Source organism: Pelodiscus sinensis, chromosome 20 (genome assembly GCF_052426305.1).
Source record: "Pelodiscus sinensis isolate ZL-2025 chromosome 20, ASM5242630v1, whole genome shotgun sequence".
Classification (NCBI taxonomy): Eukaryota; Metazoa; Chordata; order Testudines; family Trionychidae; genus Pelodiscus; species Pelodiscus sinensis.
This window is the reverse complement of record NC_143071.1, coordinates 30,564,854-30,589,044: the sequence shown is the minus strand read 5'-3', so window position 1 is coordinate 30,589,044 and position 24,191 is coordinate 30,564,854. Positions and strand designations below refer to the sequence as shown.

At 43.2% G+C, this 24,191-nt stretch overlaps 1 protein-coding gene across 1 annotated transcript in view; it reads right to left on the bottom strand.

Annotated features, from left to right (window-relative positions):
- Positions 1-23,601, bottom strand: part of LOC102446383 (myosin-1B) — a 29,465-nt gene extending 5,864 nt beyond the window's left edge. Inside the window, exons 1-28 of the mRNA XM_075903408.2 lie at positions 23,498-23,601; positions 23,230-23,279; positions 20,944-21,181; positions 20,716-20,859; positions 20,467-20,623; positions 19,204-19,231; positions 18,995-19,103; positions 18,799-18,891; positions 18,534-18,597; positions 18,332-18,430; positions 15,275-15,378; positions 15,057-15,195; positions 13,368-13,486; positions 13,119-13,268; positions 11,754-11,924; positions 10,884-11,190; positions 10,667-10,737; positions 9,568-9,655; positions 9,356-9,473; positions 8,925-9,048; positions 8,594-8,730; positions 6,715-6,970; positions 4,839-5,081; positions 4,556-4,732; positions 4,324-4,469; positions 4,140-4,230; positions 3,237-3,626; positions 1,523-1,649 (exon numbers count right to left, since the gene is read on the bottom strand). Coding sequence (XP_075759523.2) covers positions 1,523-1,649; positions 3,237-3,626; positions 4,140-4,230; positions 4,324-4,469; positions 4,556-4,732; positions 4,839-5,081; positions 6,715-6,970; positions 8,594-8,730; positions 8,925-9,048; positions 9,356-9,473; positions 9,568-9,655; positions 10,667-10,737; positions 10,884-11,190; positions 11,754-11,924; positions 13,119-13,268; positions 13,368-13,486; positions 15,057-15,195; positions 15,275-15,378; positions 18,332-18,430; positions 18,534-18,597; positions 18,799-18,891; positions 18,995-19,103; positions 19,204-19,231; positions 20,467-20,623; positions 20,716-20,859; positions 20,944-21,147 — 3,856 coding nt within the window. The 5' untranslated portion in view covers positions 21,148-21,181; positions 23,230-23,279; positions 23,498-23,601. The remainder of the gene's footprint in view (positions 1-1,522; positions 1,650-3,236; positions 3,627-4,139; positions 4,231-4,323; positions 4,470-4,555; positions 4,733-4,838; positions 5,082-6,714; positions 6,971-8,593; positions 8,731-8,924; positions 9,049-9,355; positions 9,474-9,567; positions 9,656-10,666; positions 10,738-10,883; positions 11,191-11,753; positions 11,925-13,118; positions 13,269-13,367; positions 13,487-15,056; positions 15,196-15,274; positions 15,379-18,331; positions 18,431-18,533; positions 18,598-18,798; positions 18,892-18,994; positions 19,104-19,203; positions 19,232-20,466; positions 20,624-20,715; positions 20,860-20,943; positions 21,182-23,229; positions 23,280-23,497) is intronic.
- Positions 23,602-24,191: the final 590 nt, after the last annotated feature.

Genomic DNA, 24,191 nt, shown 5'->3' with positions numbered 1-24,191 from the left:
GACAAAGTGAAATAGTAAGATTTAATGTGACAACTGAAAATTATGGAATTTCTTCTTTTTCACAAAAATGAGACAAAATCATATGCTAATGGTATGGGAAGCTCCTCTTACATCATCCATCTTTGCCCATCTCTTATTCCCTACATTTTGCAGTAGCCTTTTTTATTCCCATGTCATTTTCTAGACCCGTGGAAGCTGACTGCAGCTTGCTGTGAGGAAGGTTTTCCAATAGTGCTAGTTATGCCTCCCTCACCTTCACATTTCCATTCAAATATACTAAGCGATCGCTTAGCCACACTGTACGTTATTAGCTTATTAAATGATTTCTCATGACTTGTTCCTTGGTTAGAGCTGGGTTAAAGGATTTGAGGACCTTCTGCATGGGGGAAATTGGAGCCCTCATCTTCCTTAAATTAGAGACACTGCATGTGATATGCAGTCTGTAAATATGACAATATCACTTAGTCAGCTGGGATTGTGCCAAGACTCCAATGATTATTAATCCATCTGTCTGAGAAATGAGGAGAATGCATCTGAATCACAAACCTTTCCCTCTCGCACTTACTAATTTCCATGCAGGGCCATGGATTTGATTTCAGTGTTGAGAGGTCTTGCTACTGAGCAGCTTTTGCTTCTTGCTCCTTAAAGCTATTCCTTGACTCTTGCAAAAAGCACCGTTTATTATTATCATTCTCATCTTCCTAATCTCTAGCTCCTCTGTATTACTTTTATCCTTGCTGTGCTTTGCAACTCTCACCATATCAGTTTCTTCTGCAAATGTTATTAGTGTGTCTTTCCCGCTCTCTTTTTATATTTAGCAGTAGCAGTGATAACAGAGTACTCAATTGTGTGTTAAAATTAAAAAAAATAAAAATTGTTCAGCCTTTATTCCATTCACAAGCAGTATTCAAGGAGGAACTTCTACCTGACATATGCTCATCTAGAGTGCTTATAAGCATCACATAGAATGGCAGGTAGTTTCTAAGCCACAGAGAGAGAAATCCATCATTGTCGGAAGTATCCCAATTCTGAGGCATAGATTGGCCACATTTCTATCTTGAAGCAAACACTTAGGGTATGTCTACACTAGCCCCCATTCCTAAATTGGGAGGCTAATGTATGCTTTCGAAGTTGCAAATCAAGCCCGGGATTTAAATATCCCGTGCTTGATTTGCATCTTTCCGGCCGGTCGCCATTCTTGAAACTTACAAGTCCAGACTAACTGCCTACTACACGCGGTAGGGACCCGGTATTTCGAATTAAAGCCCTAAATTGAACTACCTGTTATTCCTCCTGCAAGGAGGTTTAGGGCTTTAATTCGAAATACCGGGTCCCGGCCGCGTGTAGACACGGGCAGTTAGTCCGGACTTGTAAATTTCAAAGACGGCGACCGGCCGGGAAGATGCAAATGAAGCGCAGGATATTTAAATTCCAGGCTTGATTTGCAACTTCAAATGCCTTCTTTAGCCTCCCTACTTCGAAATAGGGGGCTAATGTAGACAGACCCTTAGAAGTGTCCTACCTGATTCTGTCTGTAGACGAGCTCTTTGAGTGCTCAGGTCATTGATCATACGCTGGTGCTCCTCTTCCTTTGTCTTAACCTCACTCAGCTGATCTTCCAGAGAGCGGCACATCTTCTCAAGGTTTGCCTGCAAGGTGTGAAATGGACAAAAGAGGCTACACACCTGGCTCCGTTGCATTCTGAGATCACGAGGTGCTGAGCCTCTGCAACTTCTATGAACCACAAAGTGATAGCCAGCATTTAAGAGTGAAAACAGTTCTATGGTAAGATCTTATATCTATAACACTGCCAGAAACATACAAGATATGTACCCCTCCGTGTAGTGGTGGGGGATAACGTATTGTCAGACAATTAAAATCTTATCTCACATGTTGATATTAATAAACTGATTGTGAGTGGAAATGCAGAGTCTTTAATTTTTCTTTAAATTTAGTGCTTACTTACCATTAACAAAACTTTACAATGATCAGTGGGAGGGGAGGGAGGACAGACAAGAAAAAGACGGGAAAGTAAAAGGAATGATGTTGAGACAAACAATCTGAAAAAAGTTTTATTTTTTCTTGTATTATTTAAATTTTAAAAAATGAATTAAAGATTCCAGTTAATAATTACTTTGAAGGTCTTTACTGCTAACATAGAATCATCAGTTCCAGTCCCTGGCTCACATGGCAGGGTCAAGCACCATCTATATAATCTCTGATAGATGTCTATCTAACATGCTCTTAAACATCTCCAATGATGGAGATTTCACAACCTCCCTTGATATTTTACTCCAGTGCTAAACCACCCGGACAGTTAGGAAGTTTTTTCCTACTGTCCAACCTAAACCTCCCTTGCTACAATTTAAGTCCATTGCTTCTTGTCCTATCACAGGAGGTTAAGGAGAATATGAATGTTTTTTTCTCCCTCCTCTTCGTAACATCCTTTAGATATGTGAAAGCTGCAATTATGTCCCCTCTCAGTCTTCACCTTTCCAAACTAAACAAACCTAATTCTATCAGTCTTCCCTCATAGGTCATGTTTTCTAGAACTTTAAAATTTTTCATGAGTCAGTTAGTCTATAAGGTGCCACAGGACTCCTCGCCGCTTTTGCAGATTCAGACTAACACGGCTACCCCTCTGATACTTTAAAATTTGTGTTGTTCTTCTCTTGATCTTTACCAGTTTCTCCACATCTTTGCTGAAATGCGGTTCCCTGAACTGGACAAACTACTCCAGGTCAGGAGTGCAGATGAGAGCGGAAGAGTTACTTCTCAGTCTTGCTCAAAACACTCCGGTTAATGCACCCCAGAATGATGTTTGCTTTTTTTGCAACAGTGTCCCATTGTTGACTCACATTTAACTTGTGGTCTTCTATGAACCCTATCTCCCTTTCTGCAGTGCTCTTTCCTAGACAGTCACTTCCCATTTAGTATGGTGCTAACCTCAAGAAATGAATAGAGAGACATTATGATTGCAAATATTCTTTCTTTAGAAAACATTGGGTGTCAGCCTCCAACTTCATTTAATTCCGCATTAGGTTCTTATAGACAAAAAGTACCACTTATTTATCATTAAAATTTGCTAAAATGCTCCACATCACCTCATACGATTATATGTACAACTCTTATCCTTTTTTACATCTAAATTTGATATAATTAAATTTAAATCCTCCTTTCGTGTCAGCTGCAATATCACTTAGTCTACAGACAGCATTCCATATGCAGCTCTGTACCTTGGTTTTGGAGACAGTCTCCATGTTACTGGCCAGGTCATCAATCTCCATCTTCAGTTCACTCTTCTCCTTCTCCAGCTTCTGCTTGACACGTTGCAGGTTGTCGATTTGCTCCCCCAGCTCTGCTGTGCTGTCCGCGTGCTTCTTCCGGAGGGCGGCAGATGTGGCTTCATGCTGCAGAGTGGCCTCTTCAAGGTCTCGGCGCATTTTCTGGAATTCTGCCTCCCGCTTCTTGTTCATCTCAATCTGAGCCGCTGTGGCCCCACCAGCTTCTTCCAGGCGCTCACTGATCTCCTCAAGTTCCCTGGAGAGATCCGACCGCTGCTTCTCTGCTTTCGCCCGGGAGGCACGTTCAGCCTCTATCTCCTCCTCCAGCTCCTCAATACGGGCCTAGGGAACAGTAGGAAACAATAAGGCTGTGGCTTCTCCACAGGGACGACACCAATAGAGCTGTTGACAGAATTATGTGGGCACAGCATTGTTGAAGAGATGCTGCCTACATTGATACAAGGGATTTCAGGTGGCAAAGAAACAACACTTCCCTGAGAGAGGGTAGCTATGTCCAAGTCCACCGAGAGAATTTTGGGTCGTAGGTATATTATATTCATTGGGTTCATCTCTTTCCAATTTACTTCATTTACACAAAGCTTAATGATGTTCTGGGGCCCTGGTAAAAGTGTTCCTCCTTTCTCATCAGCACCTACATTGATGGGAGCTTTTTTCCACCAACACAGCTTCTCTGCACTGAGGGCTAGGTCAGCAGTGCTGTGTCAGTCCCAGACGTGGTTCTCTCAAACCCTTGACCAACATAGCTATATCACCCTAAGACCACAGTTAAGAAAGATCGTTTCCTTCTAATGGAACTTGTTCTGAAGGCCAGAAGAGAAAGAAATTATGACTTGCCTGCAATTCTTTGATCTTCTTCTGGAGCTGGATGCCTAGGACTTGCTCATCCTCAATTTTGCTTTGGAACTGACTTATTTCAAAGTCTTTCCTTTTCACACACACAAACCAAAACAGTTAGTGCCAGAACCAAATCCAAACATAATTGCATGGTGCCATGACACCCCCTGCAATCCATACTTACTTCTTCAGTTTTTCCTCCAGCTGCTGTTTATCGTTTTCTAAATCCATTGTGGATTCCTGGGCCAGCTTCAAATCTCCCTCAAGTTTCCTCTTGGCTCTTTCAAGGTCCATGCGGAGTTTCTTCTCTTGCTCCAGTGACCCTTCAAGCTAAATAGAAAAAGGCCATGAAATCTCTGCTAACGAGAGCCTAACTTCACACTGGTTGTATCCTCCCCACTTGTTGTTGTGCCTACATCGTCCACTTGCTGCTCCAGCTTGGTTTTCGCTTTGCTCAGTGTGTTCACTTTGTCCTCTTCTGCCTGCAGGTCATCCAGCGTCTGCTGATGGGCCTCCTGGAGGGCTTTCTTCTCCTTGGTTAGTTTAGCGATGGTCTCATCCAGCACTGCCATCTCCTCAGTGAGGTTTTTCACCTTTCAGGTTGAACAAAGATAATTAAAAACCACGGATTAAAAGGTTAGTGTGTGTGAAAGGACCAGTTCATATTTTAGAATGTGTGTTAGAGATTTTGGCACATACCTTGTTTTCTGTGGCATGCTTTTCCTTTTCAACCTTGGCCAATGTTAACTCGAGGTCATCAATATCTTTCTTTAGCTCTGAACATTCATCCTCCAGTTTCCTCTTTTTGGCTGTCAGTTCAGCGTTCATCTCTTCCTCATCCTCTGCTCTTTCAGTCAGCTCCTTAATTTTAGCTTCAAGTTGGATTTTGGTTTTGATCAGCTGGTCACATCTTTCCTCAGCATCCGCCAAGCCATCAGATTCCTGTAGGGGAACCATTATTAGGATCTTTTCTAAAAGTTTATATATATATATATATATATATATATATATATATATATATATATATATTCACTATTGCTTGTCTCATAATGATTTTCACAGCATCTTCCATTTCTAAATTCTATTATCAGTCACTCATAATAATCTTCCAATAATCAACCATTCACCCTGAAATTTTTCTGTTTTCAACCAAGGATAGAAATGAAAAATAAATATATTGCAAATATGTAGTCATAAATGACATATTAGGCAAATATTTTTAGAGCATTAGAAGGGCCATACTAGGTCAGACCAAAGGTCCATTCAGCCCAGTATTCTGTCTTCCGATAGTGGCCAATGCCAAATGCCCCAGAGGGAGTGAATGGAGTGGAGAATCATCAAGTGATCCCTCTCCTGTCATCTTCTTTCATAGAATCATAGAACTGGAAGAGACCTCAGATGGTCATCAAGTCCAGCCCCCTGCTCTAGGCAGGACCAATTCCAACTAAATCAACCCGGCCAGGGCTTTTTCAAGTCGAGACTTAACACCTCTAGGGATGGAGACTCCACTACTTCCCTAGGTAACCCATTCCAGTACTTCACCACCCTCCTAGTGAAATAGCTTTTCCTAATATCCAACCTGGACCTCTCCCACCACAACTTGAGCCCATTGCTCCTTGTTCTGCCATCTGTCACTACTGAGAACAGCCTCTCTCCATCCTCTTTGGAAGCTCCCTTCAGGAAGTTGGAGACTACATGGAGACTATGACTACGTATGAGTCTACATAGGTGAATTCTGCACCCACACAAAGTCCCACAGAAGTCAATGAGGCTCCATACTGGCAGAGATTCTTTCGGGGTCTAGTTTTCTTTGACATTTGCTTAGTATAAAAACTAAGGACTAATCCTTCAAAGAGCTTATCTGAGAATCACAGACACATAAGACCGGAAAGAACCTTGTGAGGTCATCAGTTCCAGTTCCCTGCTATCATGGCAGGACCAAGCACCCTCTAGATCATCATTGACAGATGTTCGTCTAACATGCTCTTAAAAATATTTAATGCTGGAGATACCACAATCTCCCTAGGAAATTTATTCCAGTGTTTAACCACCCTGGCAGTTGGGAAGTTTTTCCTAAGATCCAACCTAAACCTCCATTGCTACAATTTAAGCCCATTGCTTTTTGTTCTATCATCGGAGGTCAATTAAAAGTATTCTTCCTCCTCCTTGTAACACCCTTTTGGGTACTTGAAAGGTGCTGTCATGTCCTCTCTGTCTTTTCTTTTCCAGACTAAACAAACACAGTTCTTTCAATCTTCCCTCATACGTCATGTTTTTTAGACTTTAATCATTTTTGTTGCTCTATGGAATTTTTCCAATTTGTTCACATATTTCCTGAAATGTGGTGCCCAAAGATGGACACAATAGTCCAACTGAGGCCTAATCAGCACAGAATGGAGCAGAAGAATTACTTCTCATTTAGTTAAGTGGCTCTCACCTACCCACATACACAAATTGCTCCAGTGCCCCTGCCCAGTGCTGGTAATGTGCTGCTTCCTGGGAAAGTTGCACTTGGAACTTTCAGCTTGGACTGTTCCAGTGTGCAATAAGGGTTGAATTGGTTGGCGATACTCACAGACTGCACTTGGAGCTGCAGGTCGTTTTTCTCCTGTAGCAGGCTCACCATCTTTTCCTCCAGTTCCTTCCTTTTGGCCTCAGACTTAGCAAGCTCTTCCTTGGTTTTCTCAAACTCCTCCTTCATGTTGGCCATCTCCTTCTCAGATTCAGCACTCTTCAGCAAGGGCTTGATCTTGAAGTAGAGCTTCATCCAGGGCCAGTGCTTGACATTCATGAATGAGCGAACATTGTACTGGATACAGAAGATGGATTCTCTATAATGTAATACAGATATATGGTCAGTGTTATTGGCCAAACTGGGTGAGTGCAAAGGACAGATTCTGCAATGCTGTTAATTGTCAGTGGCATTTATGCAGTCCAGTATCCTCATTTGAGTTCAGATGGGACCAATCACATGAAAAAGGACTTTTCTAAGAGTAACAACATCTGGTTTACTTGAGTCATAGAAAGCCCAGTGGTAGTCAGCTTGGCGGGCATTCTGAATTAATGTATGTTCTCAGCAGATTCACATACCAGGATGCAGTTTTCACTCCCTCTTCATACACCATGTCTGTAACTAACCCACTCAATCTGTTGAGTGTTTTGGAGTCTATGTAACTGTGGGTTGGTGTAATTCATGCTGAGGATCCAAAAAGAATTCAGGAGACAAGTGCAGAACTGAAAGCTGTAAGTTAAAGTTGGCCACTCCTCATCTAATGCTCACTTTCCTATATCTCCCTGCTCCTTGGTATACCAGCTATGCCAGCTTACACTCCCAGGGTGTGTCTAGACTACAGGGTTTTGTTGACAAAAGTGGACTTTTGTCGACAAAACTAAACCTGCGTCTACTCTACTGCTGAGTTCTGTCGACAGAACGTCGACAGAACTCAACAGTTTTGTCAACACTGGTAAACCTCATTTTACGAGGAATAACGCCTTTTGTCGACAGAGTTCTGTCGCCAGAAGGCGTTATTGCATCTAAACTGTCCTTTGCGTCTACACTGCCATGTCGACAAAGCAGCTTGCTTTGTCAACAGAACTGAATGTAGTCTAGACGCTCTTTGTTGACAGAAGCTTTGTCGACAGTATCTGTCTATAAAAATTCTGTCGACAAAAGCCTGTAGTCTAGACATACCCCCAGAGAAAGCTGAGCAAATAATTAATTTGTTGATTCACTGGCAGTTCTGAAATTTAAAAAACATTCCGTTTGAATTGAACTTTGGACGGGTGTTTTTGTTTTTTAGGAATTTTCAATGAATTGAAAAAGTCAGAACATTTCCTTTTGAGTTGATCAAAACACTCCCTTACAACATTCAACATTTCACAAAGCGACGGGAAAGAGTGATCTCTGCAACACCCCTACAATAGCCAGGCCACCCGTATAATTACCGCACCATGAATTGACAGATTTAAATAGCTGAAATCATGACATTTACAATTTTTAAAATCCTATGACTGTGAATTTGACCCAAATGCACCATGAATTTGAGAGGGATCTGCCTATAACCTGGTGGCTATGGCACTCACCTGTAGGAATGAAGACCCATGTCCACATTGGTGCTTCCAAGTGAGGATTATCACCTGGATCTCTTACTCCCAGGTGCTCTATTGACAGTTATTCAGGGGTCTCCCTCTTTGTTTTGTGACGGGCACCTATGTCCCCTTGTGACTCTTGCTCAGACATTTCCTTGGTCAATGTGAAACTGCATTTGCCACCAAAGAAATTATTTGTCTGTATATTTTCACCCACCTCTACTCCCAAACTCTCACACACTGATCCAGTGGATTAATGAGACCTATATCAGCCCGAGAGAAAAGGAGCATATCCTATAATTTTGTTCATTTCACCTCTGGGGCTTGAGCACCGACCCAAGAGACCAGACACAGTTTATTGCTACCTCCTTTCCATCATTCTCTTGAACTCCACTCTCATCAGGAAGCCACGGCACATGGCTTGTGTGCGGGTGATCAGCTGTGCCAGTTTATCATCTCTCATCTCCTCTAGAAGACCCAGAAGTCCTGCCTTGAAGAACACCTTGAGGAAGAGAATGTTACAGAACATCACTTTCATCCTGGGAAGAACACAAATATTCACTGTCTTTTTTCTCCTTTTTTTTTTACCCTCTGTCTCCCTTCTTCTTTCCTCCCCCACCCCACCAGACTATTTGTTGTTTTTTAAGTTTTTCTAGAATACAAATAGACAGTGTTTGAATCAGATAGTGTGTGTACCTTGGTGTGACCAAATTTATACTGGGTCTGATCAATATCAATGGACCCAAGTAGTTTCTCAGAAGCCTTCTTGCTGTCCATAAACTGTCCTTCAGGAATAGCACTCGCATTTAAAATCCTGTATCTATAGGAGAAAACAAAATATGAAGAAGGTCACATCACTTACAATTCTTGGGTGCACTGGTCATGTCTCTGTCACGACCTTTGTCCTCCCATGAATCCCCTGTTCAGACCCATCATGAAATTCAGCTTTATGATATTTAAAGGACTGTATAGTCACATGACTTGGCCACTCCTCTTCTTGCTCAGACTCTTTCCCTTCCTTCTCTCCTCCCCAACCACAATTTGGTCCTAAATTTCTTCTACAAACACAGAATATGTTGGGTGCTGAAATGACAAGATAGTTTAAGTTTTTATAAAATGAGTCTGACCTCTGTTTAAAATCTGCATAAACAATTCTGCTGGGGAATCCTTTCCTGCAAATTCTGATCCCTTCCAGCACGCCGTTACACCTGAGCTGGTGAAGTACGAGTTCATGTTCCATGGCACCTTAACAAATTACAGCATGAATTAGTACGTGATTGTGTAGCCCAGAGGGAACAGCTGCATCTCACCAAGATCTCGGTGTGACAGAGCTTCTCACCTGGTGTCTTTGTTTCATTGGGAATGAGGCAGCGCACGAAATGCGGATGGGTGCTTCTCAGATTGCTCATCAGCTTGTTTAAATTCTCCTGTGACACCATAAGCAGAGGTTTAGGTTAATCAATGTTACATCTGCATATACACCTACAGATGGAGTAAAATGTTGGTAATGGGATCATGATTTGTAGCAAACTGTAATTCAGACAAATTAGCTATCGGGTCTTCCCAGCTGGAGCCATTCTAATCTAAACCTCCCTCTTTCTTATAATTTTGAAACTTGATAATAAATTGAAATTATTTAATTAAAAATATCACAACTGAGCCTATGGAAAATGGTCACGATGACTGGACAAGGAGCCACTGGCGTTGCTAAAACAAAGCATTTTTCAAAAATCTGGAAGAATTATCATAAGTTTATTCTGAACTTAAATTGCAATGGATTGTATGTGAAAATAAAACCAGGCCTGATGCCGACCCTCCATTTCCCACACTCTTGTCTAGTCTCCACTCATGTGAAGGAAGGAGGAATTCTGATTTGGAAGTGCTGTTCACCCTGTTTGCATTCCTTTGGACCAGTGAAAGTGACACCCAAGGTGCCAAGCGGGGTGAATCAAGATGCTTGAGAAGATGAGAAGGAAAGGGAAGGGGGCATAAATGACAAGGTTGTAACTGGGTGAGCTTTTGTTTTATAGTCAGACATGATGGGCCACCTACAGTCCTGACCCCAATAGAACATCCACTTATGGGGTGAGGGCTGCACAGTTTATGACCCTGACTGAGTCTCCTCTGAAAGAGTCAGTAGAGGAAGGAACACGTTAATCCCCATAGCAGAAAATGATTTCATTTTATATCATTTGTGACATCATTCAGAGGAGAAAGCAACTCTGCCTCTTCCTTATTCTTGTGCTGTTAATTAGGCAGAGGCAACAGTGACCTGTCTGGAAGTATTTTTTGATTGAGGACTGCAGCCCTCTGCCCTTTGAAAGGAGGGATGTGCATGCCAAAATCAACTTGAAACCAGGCTTTGCTGAGTTAAAGGGAGTCAGTCTTCTTCTCTTCTTCACATTGAAAAGATATTTACAATGAGCACTGTACTGTACCCTGAACAGAGCAGAGACGGTCTGGAAAGAAGAACCCTTCTTCTTGCCTCCCTTCTTGCCACCACCGCTCTCTGAATAATACAAGAAAGAGTTGCAAAATTAAAAGGTAAGGATCTCATGGGTACATCTATGAAGGTTTATGTTTCGCATATTTCATTAGTTTGATACAAGTCATCTGCTGTGTATCAAAACCACCACCTAATTTTTCAGAAATTACCTGCATCTCCAGCAAGTGCGGCAAAGAGCAAAGCTAGTGTTTTTAGGGACGATTTCTGGTACAGCCCAATGACTGTTTCATTCAGTGGGTCCTTGTTCTTCTCCAACCAGCCGGTGATGTTGTAGTCCACAGTGCCAGCGTAGTGCACCAGGGCAAAGTGGGCCTCAGCCTTTCCTTTTCCAGGCTTGGGCTTCTGAAAGTTGTTGGACTTGCCAAGATGCTGGTCATAGAGCTTGTTCTTGAAAGAAACATCAGTTGCTTTGGGGAACATGCACTCCTCCTCCAGGATGGAGAAAATACCCATTGGCTGAAATGAACGGCCACAGACGAGAGGAGAGAGGAAAAATAGATATTACAAATCAGCCTCCTGGCCAACGCAAGCATCTCTTGGTTGTGTTGAGAAGAACCAGGGAATCAGTGGATGTGCATTCAAAAAGCTGAAATTAGGCCAGCCTACCTATGGTATCTATTCAAATGTTTTAAAATAATAAAGATATCGCTCATGGAAAATTGCCTCGTGTGTGCAAGACTGACTTCCTGCGTGCTAGAGAATCATTCAAAACCTGCCATGTCTGGGGACGAGGCAGTGCAGTTCTTTAGATACCCTTAAAATAGTTAACATTTCCCAGTGTTCTAAAGCTTACGCTACTCTTTTCTCCATGAGAGTGAGCAGGGACATGGAGTGTTGCCACACAGTTACGTGCTGCTCCCTTGGGACCTATCCCAAAGTTTACCAATTGTGGATCGAGACATTTTCATACCCCAAGACCCATGAGTGACCTGCACTGGCGCATGCATTTGTTCATTATTGTAAGCATGCAAAAGTCTTTTAGACGCTAAAGATCCCTTGAGTACATAAAACCTAAGAACCTTCTCAATGAGCTCAATGCAGGCAGCCAGGTCCATCCCAAAGTCAATGAATTCCCATTCGATCCCTTCCTTCTTGTACTCCTCCTGCTCCAGCACGAACATGTGGTGGTTGAAAAACTGTTGCAGTTTCTCGTTGGTGAAGTTGATGCACAGCTGCTCCAGGCTGTTGTACTGCACAGAGGCAAAAAAGGAGATTTATCTACTTGTAAAATTCTCTGCACTCCTGCCCTGGGCTTCCCGAAATACATAAAAATGGCTCTTCTTTCAGCTCATCAGGTCTGTTTCACCAACCTCGGTTTCAGTGAGATTCTGAATTCTTCCCCCAAGAGCCAGCAGCTGTTTGGGGAGCTCTAGTCTCAGCCCTGCCTGAACATTTCTGCAATGTCAGGCCCATGCTTGTCCAGCCATTTCTGTGCTCTGGGGCCCAGGCCCTTGGTCCTGGTCATAATAGTATCTGGGCCTCCACAGCTTATTCTGAGCCCTCAGGTCTACTTGGATATTTCTGGGTACTCAGCCCCAAGCCTGCCAGAGTCAGTGAGCAGTGACCTAAGTGCTCTAGGTGCCTTCAATGATGTGTTAGGTACAGGAGCATTTCTTCACGAGTAGGTACCGCCTGTTCACAGTTTAAGTGTCATTGCCATTTCTACATGTACTGCACATTTACCCCAAACAAAGCCATTGGACAGTCATACTACTGTGAGAGAAAAGTCAGGCTTTTCCAGGAAACTATTTAAATATATGCTTTTTTTAAACCCTCCAAGTTCCTAAAGCCGCTGCTTGTTCCTTCCACGAATTTGCTGTCATAAGAACATAAGAATGGCTATCCTGGGTCAGACAAAGGTCCTGCTAGCCCAGTATCCTGCCTACTGACAGTGGCCAATGCCAGGTGCCCAGAGGGAGGGAACACAACAGGTAATCTTCATGTGATCCCTCCCTTGTTACCCACCTCCAGACAAACAGAGGCTAGGGACTCCATTCCTACCTAGCCTGGCTAATAGCCATTGATGGACCTAACCTTCACGAATCTCTCTAGCTCTTGGGTGTTTTTGAACCCCGTTAAAGTCCTAATCTTTACCACATCCTCTGGCAAGAAGTTCCACAGGTTGACTGTGCGCTGAGTGAAGAAACACTTCCTTTTGTTTGTTTTAAACCTGCTGCCTATTAATTTCACTTGGTGACCCCTAGTTCTTATATTGTGGGAATAAGTAAATAACTTTTCCATATTCACTTTTTCCAAACCAGTCATGATTTTATAGACATCTCTCATATCCCCCCTTAGTCTCTTCTTTTCTAAGATGAAAAGTGCATGTCTTTTTAATCTCTCTTCATATCTCTCTGTCTCTCTGTCAAATCCTTGCTCCTTACATCAAAGATCTCAAAGCCAGCAATGTCCAGCACTCCAATGAAGTACTGTCTGGGCTGCTTGGTATCCAGCTGCTGGTTGATACGAACGACCATCCACAGGAACATCTTCTCAAAGACAGCCTTTGCCAGAGCACCCACCGAATTGTGCACCTAAACCAGTGGGAGAAGGACTGGAGTTACCATGCAAAGCAGAGAAAGAAGCCCTGGGGTGTTAATTCATATCGTGCTTTCTAGTTCACCAATTGTTACCTGCTGCACTGTTTGACCTTTGGTCACATATTCATTCCCAACCTTGACACGGGGGTAACACAAGGCTTTGAGCAGGTCAGCTGAGTTCAGACCCATCAAGTAGGCAGCTTTATCAGCCACTAAACAAAGAGTGAGAGGAATGAATTAATAGCTCCGAGATAGGCTTCAGTATCTTTTATAGTGACTAGAAAAAACAATGAGATCTGTTTGAGTTTCACCTGCTGCCACATAATATTAACAACTCCAATAGATATAGAGTTTAGAGTTTCCTTTGGTTCTTGATTTGTTTCAGAAAAATTTTTGTATTTGATTGAGAGGGTCTGTACAATGAGGCTATGTCTACACTACAATGTTTTTTGGCAAAAACGGCCATTTTTGAGCAAAAACTGGCAGAGCATCCACACCTCAAGTGCATTTTTGTGCAAGAAAATTGACAGAACAGAGGGCTTTTGCCAGTAGAGTTATTCCTCTCCCCACGAGGAATAACTCCTTTTTGCGCTACAGCTCTTGCACAAAAAGGCAGGTGTGGACGCACCGGAAGGGTTTTTGTGCAAGAAACCCATATCGGAAAAAGCACAGGTGCTCTGATTGCCATTCTGTGCAAGAGTGTCCATGCAGTGTGGATGGTCTCTTGCGCAAAAGCACATCACTTTTGCGATGCACTTTGAGGTCTGGATGCGCTTATTCCACAAAAGGCTTCTTGTGCAAAAACCCTGCAGTCTAGACTAAGCCCAAGTGTATAAGAATTTGTCCAAAAATACCCCAAATGGTCTCAGTAAAAATCATCAGAGGAGAAAGAAGCAGATGAAATGGTGAAAGGACCTGATTTTCAAAAGTGAGGATCACTTCCAGGGGATTGTCAAAACCACTTCTGCAGATTATGTGCCTGGGTCCCATTGGTTTTCTATTGATGTTTAGACACTCTTGAAATCCCAGTAGGCAAGTATCTGAATCTTTAGGTGTCTAAATACAGTTGTAAGTCAGAGCCTAAGTGGCTAAAACAATGCATTTCAAGCATACCTATAGAATCTCTGCCAAAGCATTCTAACACTAAAAAGTAACCTTGGACTCTAAAGCTTGTTCCCCAGAAGACTAAACAAAGTAAAGAAATGTATTAAAATTGTCTTTCATGTACGGCATTTTGTGCCTTCGGTTATCAGGGTACATATCCTGTTGAGTTTATGAAAGTTTCCATCTGAAAACAAAAATGGGCTCACTAAGGATATTTTATTCCATTAATTTGCTACATGTGTCTCAAATGCACTAAATATAAACATTTAATTTTTAGTATTCAATCATCTTTCATCTCTGTAGCCTAAGAACTAGTTTTTTGGCCCCTTCTCTGGCTGCCCTTTGCAGTCCAGGCAACCCAAAGCACAAGAAAGATTATCTAAAAAGGTGGCCTATGATTTGTATGGTGTCAAGATGGTTCAGTGGGGGCATAGTAAGGATGTAGAGAATGTATGCTGGGAGTTGGAGGGAGTGGGGCCAGAGCCCTTTGCATTTTAGCATTTCATGGCCAACAGAATGGTCCATAGAGATCAATGCCAGCTGATGCAACTTAGATCAGCTCTTATAGTCAACTTCCCAGGCCTCAAACTGTGCCAGAACCAAGCTCAGGCCAAGTGATGAGTAAGGCTTCAGTTTTTGTTTGTGTTATTGAGAGTTTGGCTCAGCTTTCACCAATACCTTCTGTGCCATCTGGCTCCGCCTGCTCCTCTCGCTGCTTCTGCTTGAACTTCATGTTCCCATAGTGCATGACTGCCCCAGTCAGCTTGTAAATGGCTGTTTTTTCCTCAGCAGTGAAGCCCAGGATGTCAATGGCGCTCTGCCAACAGAATCAGTAACGTAAAGCTCTTGTCTAGTAGAGTTAATACTCTACATAATCATTCTTAAGTGTTACTCACGTCTGTGGCCATCAGCTCTTCCTGGTCATCGATGCTGGCTACAGTGATCTCACCTTGACTCACGAAGGGGAAGTCATAGGGGTTGGTGGTAATCAGAAGCATCTCTGAAAACAAGCATGGATACCAATGTTTATGTGCTGCAGTTTGGCTTTAGGCACATATTGATTCCTGACCTCGCTCAGGGTAACACAGGGCTTTAAGGATATGGCTACACTCCCTTATCAACCCTGCTTTGAGGACCTCATGCCTACAGATTCTGAATTTCCAACCTGGCATAGCTGCATGATATTCCAATTTTATAATTCATGGACTCAGTTCTCAGAACCACGATGATGCATCCCTACTGCTCACAGAACTGAGTCATACATTCTGTTCTTAGGAATCCAGGCTTGGGCTGCATCCATACTGCAAAATGATGGAGCTTGGCCCAGAGTCGCACTGAGACTTGAGGTTGAACCAATCCCTAAGGGCATAGTGACCTGAGTCAAAACTGAGTCTGAGCCTGCACTAACAATGCAGTGTAGAAATGCCCATGTCAGCTTCCATAAGAACGGCCGTACTGGGTCAGACCAAAGGTCCATCTAGCCCAGTAACCTGTCTGTCGACAGTGGCCCGCACCAGGTGCCCCAGAGAGTGTGCACTGAAGACAAAGATCAAGCGATTTGTCTCCTGCCATCCTTCTCTAGCCTCTGACAAACAGAGGCCAGGGACACCATTTCTATCCCCTGGCTAATAGCCTTTTATGGACCTAACCTCCATGAAATTATCTAGCTTCTCTTTAAACTCTGTTATAGTCCTAGCCTTCACAGCCTCCTCTGGCAAGGAGTTCCACAGGTTGACTGCAGGCTGGGTGAAGAAGAACTTTCTTTTATTAGTTTTAAACCTCCTACCCATTAATTTCATTTGGTGTCCTCAAGCTCTTCTATTATGGGAACTAATAAATAACTTTTCTTTATCCGCCCTCTCCACACCACTCATGATTTTATATACCTCTATCATATCCCCCCTCAGTCTTCTCTTTTCTAAACTGAAAAGTCCCAGTCACTTTAACCTCTCTTCATATGGGACCCGTTCCAAACCCCTAATCATTTTAGTTGCCCTTTTTTGAACCCTTTCCAAGGCCAAAATATCTTTTTTGAGGTGAGGAGACCACATCTGTACACAGTATTCAAGATGTGGGCGTACCATAGTTTTATACAGGGGCAGTAAGATATTCTGGGTCTTATTTTCTATCCCTTTCTTAATAATTCCTAGCATCCTATTTGCCTTTTTGACCGCCGCTGCACACTGTGTGGAAGTTTTCAGAGAACTGTCCACGATAACTCCAGGATCTCTTTCCTGATTCGTCATAGCCAAATTAGCCCCCATCATACTGTACGTATAGTTGGGGTTATTTTTCCTGATGTGCATTACTTTACACTTATCCACATTACATTTCATTTGCCATTTTGTTGCCCAATCACTCAGTTTGGTGAGATTTTTGGAGTCCCTCACAGTCTGCTTCTGTCTTGACTATCCTGAACAGTTTGGTATCATCCACAAACTTTACCACCTCACTGCTTACCCCTTTCTCCAGATCATTTATGAATAAGTTGAAAAGGATTGGTCCCAGGACTGACCCTTGGGGGACACCACTAGTTACCCCTCTCCAATCTGAAAATTTACCATTTATTCCTACCCTTTGTTTCCTGTCTTTTAACCAGTTCTCAATCCAAGAAAGGACCTTCCCTCTTATCCCATGGCCATGTAATTTACACAAGAGCCTTTGGTGAGGGACCTTGTCAAAGGCTTTCTGAAAATCTAAGTATACTATATCTACTGGATCCCCCTTGTCTGCATGTTTTTAACCCCTTCAAGGATCTCTAAGGCTGTGTCTAGACTACATGGCTCCGTCAACGGAGCCATGTAGATTTGTTTGTTGGGCAAAGGGAAATGAAGCGGCGATTTAAATAATCGCGGCTTCATTTAAATTTAAATGGCTGCTGCACTGAGCCAACAAACAGCTGATCAGCTGTTTGTTGGCTCAGCACGCTAGTCTGGATGCTCCGCGGACAACATCAAAGCCCTCCTCTAATGACACTTCAATCTGAGACAGTTCCTCAGATTTATCACCCACAAAGGACGGTGCAGATTTGGGAATCTCCCTAATGTCCTCAGCCGTGAAGACTGAAGCAAAGAAATCATTTAGTTTCCCCGTAATGGCTTTATGGTCCTTGATTGCTCCTTTTATATCTCGATCGTCTAGGGGACCCACAGGTTTTTTAGCAGGCTTCCTGCTTCTAATGTACTTAAAAACCATTTTGTTATTTCTTTTTGAGTGTTTGGCTAGCTGTTCCTCAAAATCTTTTTTTGCTTTTCTTATTACATGTTTACACTTGATTTGACAGTGTTTATGTTCCTTTCTATTTATCTCACTAGGATTGGACTTCCACTTCTTAAAAGATGCCATTTTGTCCCTCACTGCTTCTTTTACATGGTGGTTAAACCACGGTGACTCTTTTTTAGGTCTCTTGCTATGTTTTTTAATTTGGGGTATACATTTAAGTTGGGCCTCTATTATGGTGTCTTTAAAAAGTTTCCATGCAGCTTGCAGGTATTTGGCTCTAGTCACTGTGCCTTTTAATTTCTGTTTAACTAACCTCCTCATTTTTGTGTAATTCCCCTTTTTGAAATTAAATGCCAGGGTGCTGGACTGCTGAGGTGTTCTTTCCACCACAGGAAATGTTGAATGTTATTATATTATGGTCACTATTCCCAAGCGGTCCTGCAACCGTTATCTCCTGGACCTGATCCTGCGCTCCACTCAGGACTAAATCGAGAATTGCCTCTCCCCTTGTGGGTTCCTGTACCAGCTGCTCGAAGAAGCAGTCATTTAAGCCATTGAGAAATTTTATCTCCGCTTCTCTTCCTGAGGTGACATGTATCCAGTCAATATGGGGGTAATTAAAATCCCCCATTATTATAGAGTTCTCTATTTTGGTAGCCTCTCTAATCTCCCTCAGCATTTCAATGTCAATATCACTGTCCTTTCCATCAAAAGAGTTAAACATTTCTTACCAATTAGTTCTGGCTTCTTGTTGGACATGATCTGATAAAAGATGTGGTAGCTTCTCTCCGCCTTGAGCTGGAAAGTGACTCTGGATTTCTCCAGCAGATCTGGCCAGGCAGGTAAAGTACAATTAGACACAAGAAAAGACACGGGGTGGGGGGAGGGGGGAAAAATACAGAGAATTGTGACCCTTTAAGGAACATTTCTTACATGTTTCAATGTCAGCAGAAGCCAGTTTCCCTGTCGTACCAAAGTGGATTCTGATGAATTTACCCTGTAATAGAAAAAAAATCATTTCATTAAAAACCTTCTGAGGTAGACTCCAGGAGTGGGATTTACAAAGCTGGGGAGTCCTTGCAACGTTAGAAATCTCAATTTCAGCCTAGATTTATACTATCACATTCTAATGATAGGACTGTCAATGGCCCATTGCACTGCACTTGTGACTAGGAATAATTCTGTCAAGAAGACTTACAAAGCGCGAGGAGTTGTCGTTCCTCACGGTCTTGGCATTACCAAAGGCCTCCAGCAGGGGGTTGGCGCTGATGATTTGATCTTCAAGGGTCCCCTACAAAGCAATCATTATTGTCAAATTAAGGTTGCTATAGACCTGTAAGTAGATGGCAGTTTCAGAACAGAGCATTTAATTCCATCTCCAGTTTCCAACTCACATGCATTTTGCCTGGCTCTTCCTTCTTCTTCTCCCCAGAAACTGCAATTGTTGCGAAGTACTGGATGACACGCTTTGTGTTCACAGTCTTTCCAGCACCGGATTCTCCACTGTCCATTCAAACAGAGAAGCAGAGGACACATAACCAAAGAGTTCTCCCTGCAGCACTCAGCAAAGCCAGCGCAGACCAGAGAAGGGAAATATACATACGTGATCAGGATCGACTGATTCTCCCGATCTGTGGAAGAGACAGAATAAAGGAGACTTTTAAAAGAATTACCGGGGAACATGGAGCTGACTGAAAATGGAGTGAAACAAATAAGTGCTGGGATTTGCAAAGAGCCTCAGACCATCAGGCAACTAACTCAAGTCCATGGGAGCTGGGAATCTCCCTCAGCCCCCTTTGAAGAACCTAGCCATAATAAATGATAAACATAAACCCACGCAGAACAATGGAGCCATCACAGGATACTTGTGCCCACTTCCCTTCCACACAATTCCCTCTTACAGAAATCCGATCAAGCAACTTCTCTGCACAGCAAAGGCGTATACTGAATAATAGCCTGACCCTCATTTTATAGCCATCGGTTTAGCAGCAGTACAAACACAGTGTGACGTCCGTGTGTTTGAACTTCCACTCATGGTGTGAGGGCATGGAGGATTCTGATGTACCACTTTGCACAAGTGTAAATGACATACAGCACCCAAAGTAAGGGTTCCTGAGATCAGTGTTATGGTTTGTTTGACAATTCTTCGTTGGACTCAGCTAGAGCCAGGATGTTCAGTAGCAGATAAGGACGCTCTATACATTTTCAATTAACCTCACCATTATGAATTTTGGTAAAGATTTGATTGGCCTCTCTGAGGCCATGTCTACACGAGGAAACTATTTCAAAATGATTAAATTCAACTTGAGAATTCCCGATTTAACAAACTCGAACTTGCATATCCTCACTATGGGGAAGCATCAAAAGTAGTCCAAGACAGGCTCCATTAATGTGAATGTACTACCTCAGATTTAGCGCCCCAGGAAGCCCTGGAGAATAATTAATTCGAATTACTCTACGGAGTAATTATTTCGAAATAGCAGCACTGGAGCGTCCACACTGCTGTTATTTCAAAATAACTATTTCAGAATTAGCATTACTCCTGATGAAAAGCAGGAGTACAGATTTCAAATTCCGTGGCCCATTATTTGAAAATAACAGGCTTAGTAGTGTGGATGCTCCACTTATAAATTCAACCTTACGGGGGGTATTTCAAAATAAAGTCCTACTGTAGAAAAGGGCTGAGAGATGGGCTACTGCTTGGGTCAGGTTCAGTTTGTCTTTGAACAAATTCTCGTTTGCACATTTTTAGTATTGAACATTTTCAGTGTCTTTAGCTGCACATCATATTTCTTGGGCGGAAGATTGTGCCTATTCTTAGGAAACTTTCACCATATAATCACGTTTCAGTGGCTGAGGCGCTCACCCGTTAACATGAACTGATAGGCGTTGTCAGAGATGGAGAAGATGTGCGGAGGGGCCTCTTGGCGCTTCTTGCCTCTGTAAGCACTCACCACCTCTGGGTTGTACACTGGCAGCCACTTGTAGGGGTTGACAGTGGCACAGAAGAGACCTGAGTAGGTCTGAAAGAAAGGGAGAGAAGGCAATTGGATTCCACATGGTTTAGTGTAGCTGCCAGTTTGGGAGGCACAGGAAGGCTTCAGCGTGTACTTACATAGATCATCCAGGCTGCATAACGCTCTTTGAGGTTATACAGGACAGCAGGTTCATGGAGATGGGTCATCATTGCCATGTCCTCAATTTTGTCATATTTGGGAGGGTTCATGGAGAAGACTTGATCTTCCTTAACAGTCAACGTCTGGAAGGAAACAAGGGACCCATTTCTATCAGCTAGGACACAGGAGGAACAAAATGCTATTCTTTACCCCTTGGTTTTACTTACTTCTCCTTTTTCCGTCTTGACTGTGGCCTTCCCTCCTTCCCGACTCTGGAGTATTCCTTTCACATAGGATTCCTTGGGATGCACCACAAAGACCGATGTCTTGGCATCAAAAGGCTTGTTCTGCGACTCAATTCTCTCCTTCTCCGACTTGCGGAGGAAAGGAGCTGCCACCCCAAAGACGGCCATCTCAGCATCCGAAGACATGGCTGCGGTTTAGCTAGGGCCCCTCAACAGCAAGCTGTGATGGGGAGAGAATGTGTGACATTAACCCATATGCTGTTTATTTAGAATATTCTGCCCTGTCTGTTTCTTATACTTGTTTAACTAGCCATGTGCTCCCAGCTGCCCCTGAGGAGGTCTGGGTGAGAGGTTCTCTCACCTATTTATGACCAGACACTAATTCTGAGCTTTTCTTATCACAATGTTAATTCCTCCCCTATTTATAACCTTACCTATTCATAGCTCTATAATCAGAGGCCCTGCAGTTCCTGGGATGCCTACCATTGGCTACCCACATTGGTTGATAGGAATTACATACACAGATCCTTACAGGAGAGAGCAGGAAAAGCCAAAAACATACTAGGAATTTTGAAAGGCCTCTCAGGTCCTCTTTCCTTGGCATAAACTAGACAGTGTGTGCTGCTTACAGTGAAAGAGTTGTTGCAGGCACTAGGGACTGAGCATGGAGAGGGATAAGACAGGCTGTTATTTTGAGGCAGAATTGAATAATAAAGATAGTGCTGTGGTTGTAATTTAAGCTGATCCTAGAATCCAGGAATTCAGGAATTCTGTTCCCCAGTGTATACATTCTTTGTATTTGGCTGTATTAAATCAACACAAGTTGATCAAATGAGCCCAGCTTTACAAATGATCCAGTCTGGTCTGTAGAACGGTACTCAGCATTATTTACCACTGTCATCTGCAGACTTGCGCATTGGCAGAGACTGGTTGGCATTGGGTTAAAACCAGCCCCTCTGTGCCTCTTTTAGAAATCTGCCATGAGTGATGAGCCTACATGTAAAATCGCTTCTTGAGATCTAGCAGGTTACTTGTTTTTAAATCATTGCAGGTGGGCTACACTGACTGTGCTTTTTTGTTTTATCGGAATGTCACATGGGACGAATTCAAACGTCTTATTGAAGACTAGGTATATTATGTGTACAGAGTTTCTTTTATCAACCAAACTCATGATCTCATAAAAAAAATCGAAAGCTTGTTTAACAAGATCTGTTTTCTGTGAAACCAGATACTTTGGTATTAATGAAACTTAATTAATTGATTACATTGCTTTACAAGTTCCCAGCTTTTCCATGGTTTTGCCTGGGGTCAACATCAGGCTACTAAGTAATCTTTTTTTATCCTTTCTAAATATTGACACAATATCAGCTTTTTTCATTCCTCTGAAATTATTCCAATGTTCCAAGATTTGTTAAAAATCAACATTAATTGTTCAGAGAGGTCCTCTGCCAATTATTTTCATACACTTGGGAATAAGTCAGTGCTGCCAATTTAAGCAATTTAATCTTAATAGTTATTCTGTCTGCCTATCTCTCTTGCATCAGTTAACTAAATATTACCAATACATCTTTTTTGCCATTACTCCTTTTATAATTTCTTTATTTAACTAGATAAGAACTACGCAGTGCATTAATGGCTCCGTCAGACTGGTCAGGGAGTTGGTGTGAAAGGGCCACGAGCTGCTTTCAGTTTTGCCCGTAACCCTCTTCTGAAGGCAACTCACGCCTGGCTCTCTACATGCCACTCACTACGCTGCTCTGTGCAGCAAGCGATGAAAACTTTGTTTGCATTTACCCCAGAAATGCGTGTCTCTGCCAGCGAGGCCACCACTACTGTCAATCATATTGGGGGCAGAGGAGGTTCCGGCAACATGCTCATTAAAAGAATGAATTTATTCTGAGGACATGTCATTAGATTCGGTCCCCTGGTAGGCACCCCTGTTGGGCTCCTCTGGCCTGGCTTGTTAGGGATCTAAGAGCTGGGGCTAGGAGCTCACTGCGTATAATTGTATTGCAACGTGGGTCATCGGGAGCGGTATCTCGAGGAGGGCACTGGGCAGCCCAGCATCAGCGGTCTGTGGTTTCAAGCCCAGTCACTTTAGGAGCTGGCTGTCATGGCCAACACAGCCCGAGCATAATATGCAGTGCAGTTACACAATGGGCATAAGCCCACTGGGGACACATTGACTATCATGCAGCTATATAGATATGCCAAACTAGAGGGTCATTCACACACACATCCTTGGAAATCAGGAAATCAGAATCTTACCTCTTTGGGGTTCCCAGGTGGATAGTATGCAGGCTGGAAGCCAGTCAGTACTGTCAAATAGAAACAGAAATTCCCTTCTTACTGCTGCATGAAACTCCAGTGATAAAGGGTAGCTTGAGAACGGATCGGTGCCTTGAGAAGTGGATTTAAAAATCCGGTTGGCACGGGCAGTCCCTGCTGGCTATGGGTGCTAGCAGCAGCAGGAATGGAATGGGATGTGTGGAATGCAGGGTGGGCTTCCCCCTGCTTTCAGACCCTACACTCTTACCTTGAGCTCTCTGTGAAAGGACGAGACAGACTAGTCTGAGGCGCCTTTTATAGGGTGTGAGCTGCATACGCAGCAGCCGCCTCCTCTTTCTTAGGTCAAAACCTTTCTAGCAGCCTTGTCTCCTAAAATAATTCTCATTCATATTAGATGTGAATGGATATAATTAGACACAGGTCCATGAATCAATCTCCTATAAATACTTTGACAAGGGAGCTGGGGGGGGGGGGGGCGTTGGGAAGGTAAAAGGGGCTGCCTAGAGTTTCTGCTTTAGGGGATCCTGAAATCAAGTAGAAGAGAGACTGTAAAGGGTCCAGTTCCTGTAATAGGAAACAGCTCATTGCAGAGAGAGTGAGGAGCTAGATGCGGGGGGGGAGAGGGGGGGAGAATTCCAGGGGCACATTGCTGGAGAGGAAACTGGGGTTCCAGGAACAGGGATCCAGCAGTGGAAGCGGGCCTTTAGGTCTGGCAGGAGGGAGTCTAGGAATGGGGCAAACCTGACAGGAGCAGGGGACCAGAGTGAACATGGGTATCTGGGGATGGGGAAACAAGAACGGGGATCCTTGGGCAGTAGGATTGGGAAAAGAGTCGAGTCTGGAGCCAGAAGGGGAGCAGTGGGAAGGGGGAAGGATCCTTGGGGAGCTAGGAGATGAGGACCAGTGGAAGGGAAAGAAAGGGGAAGTGAAGGCTGGAGTCA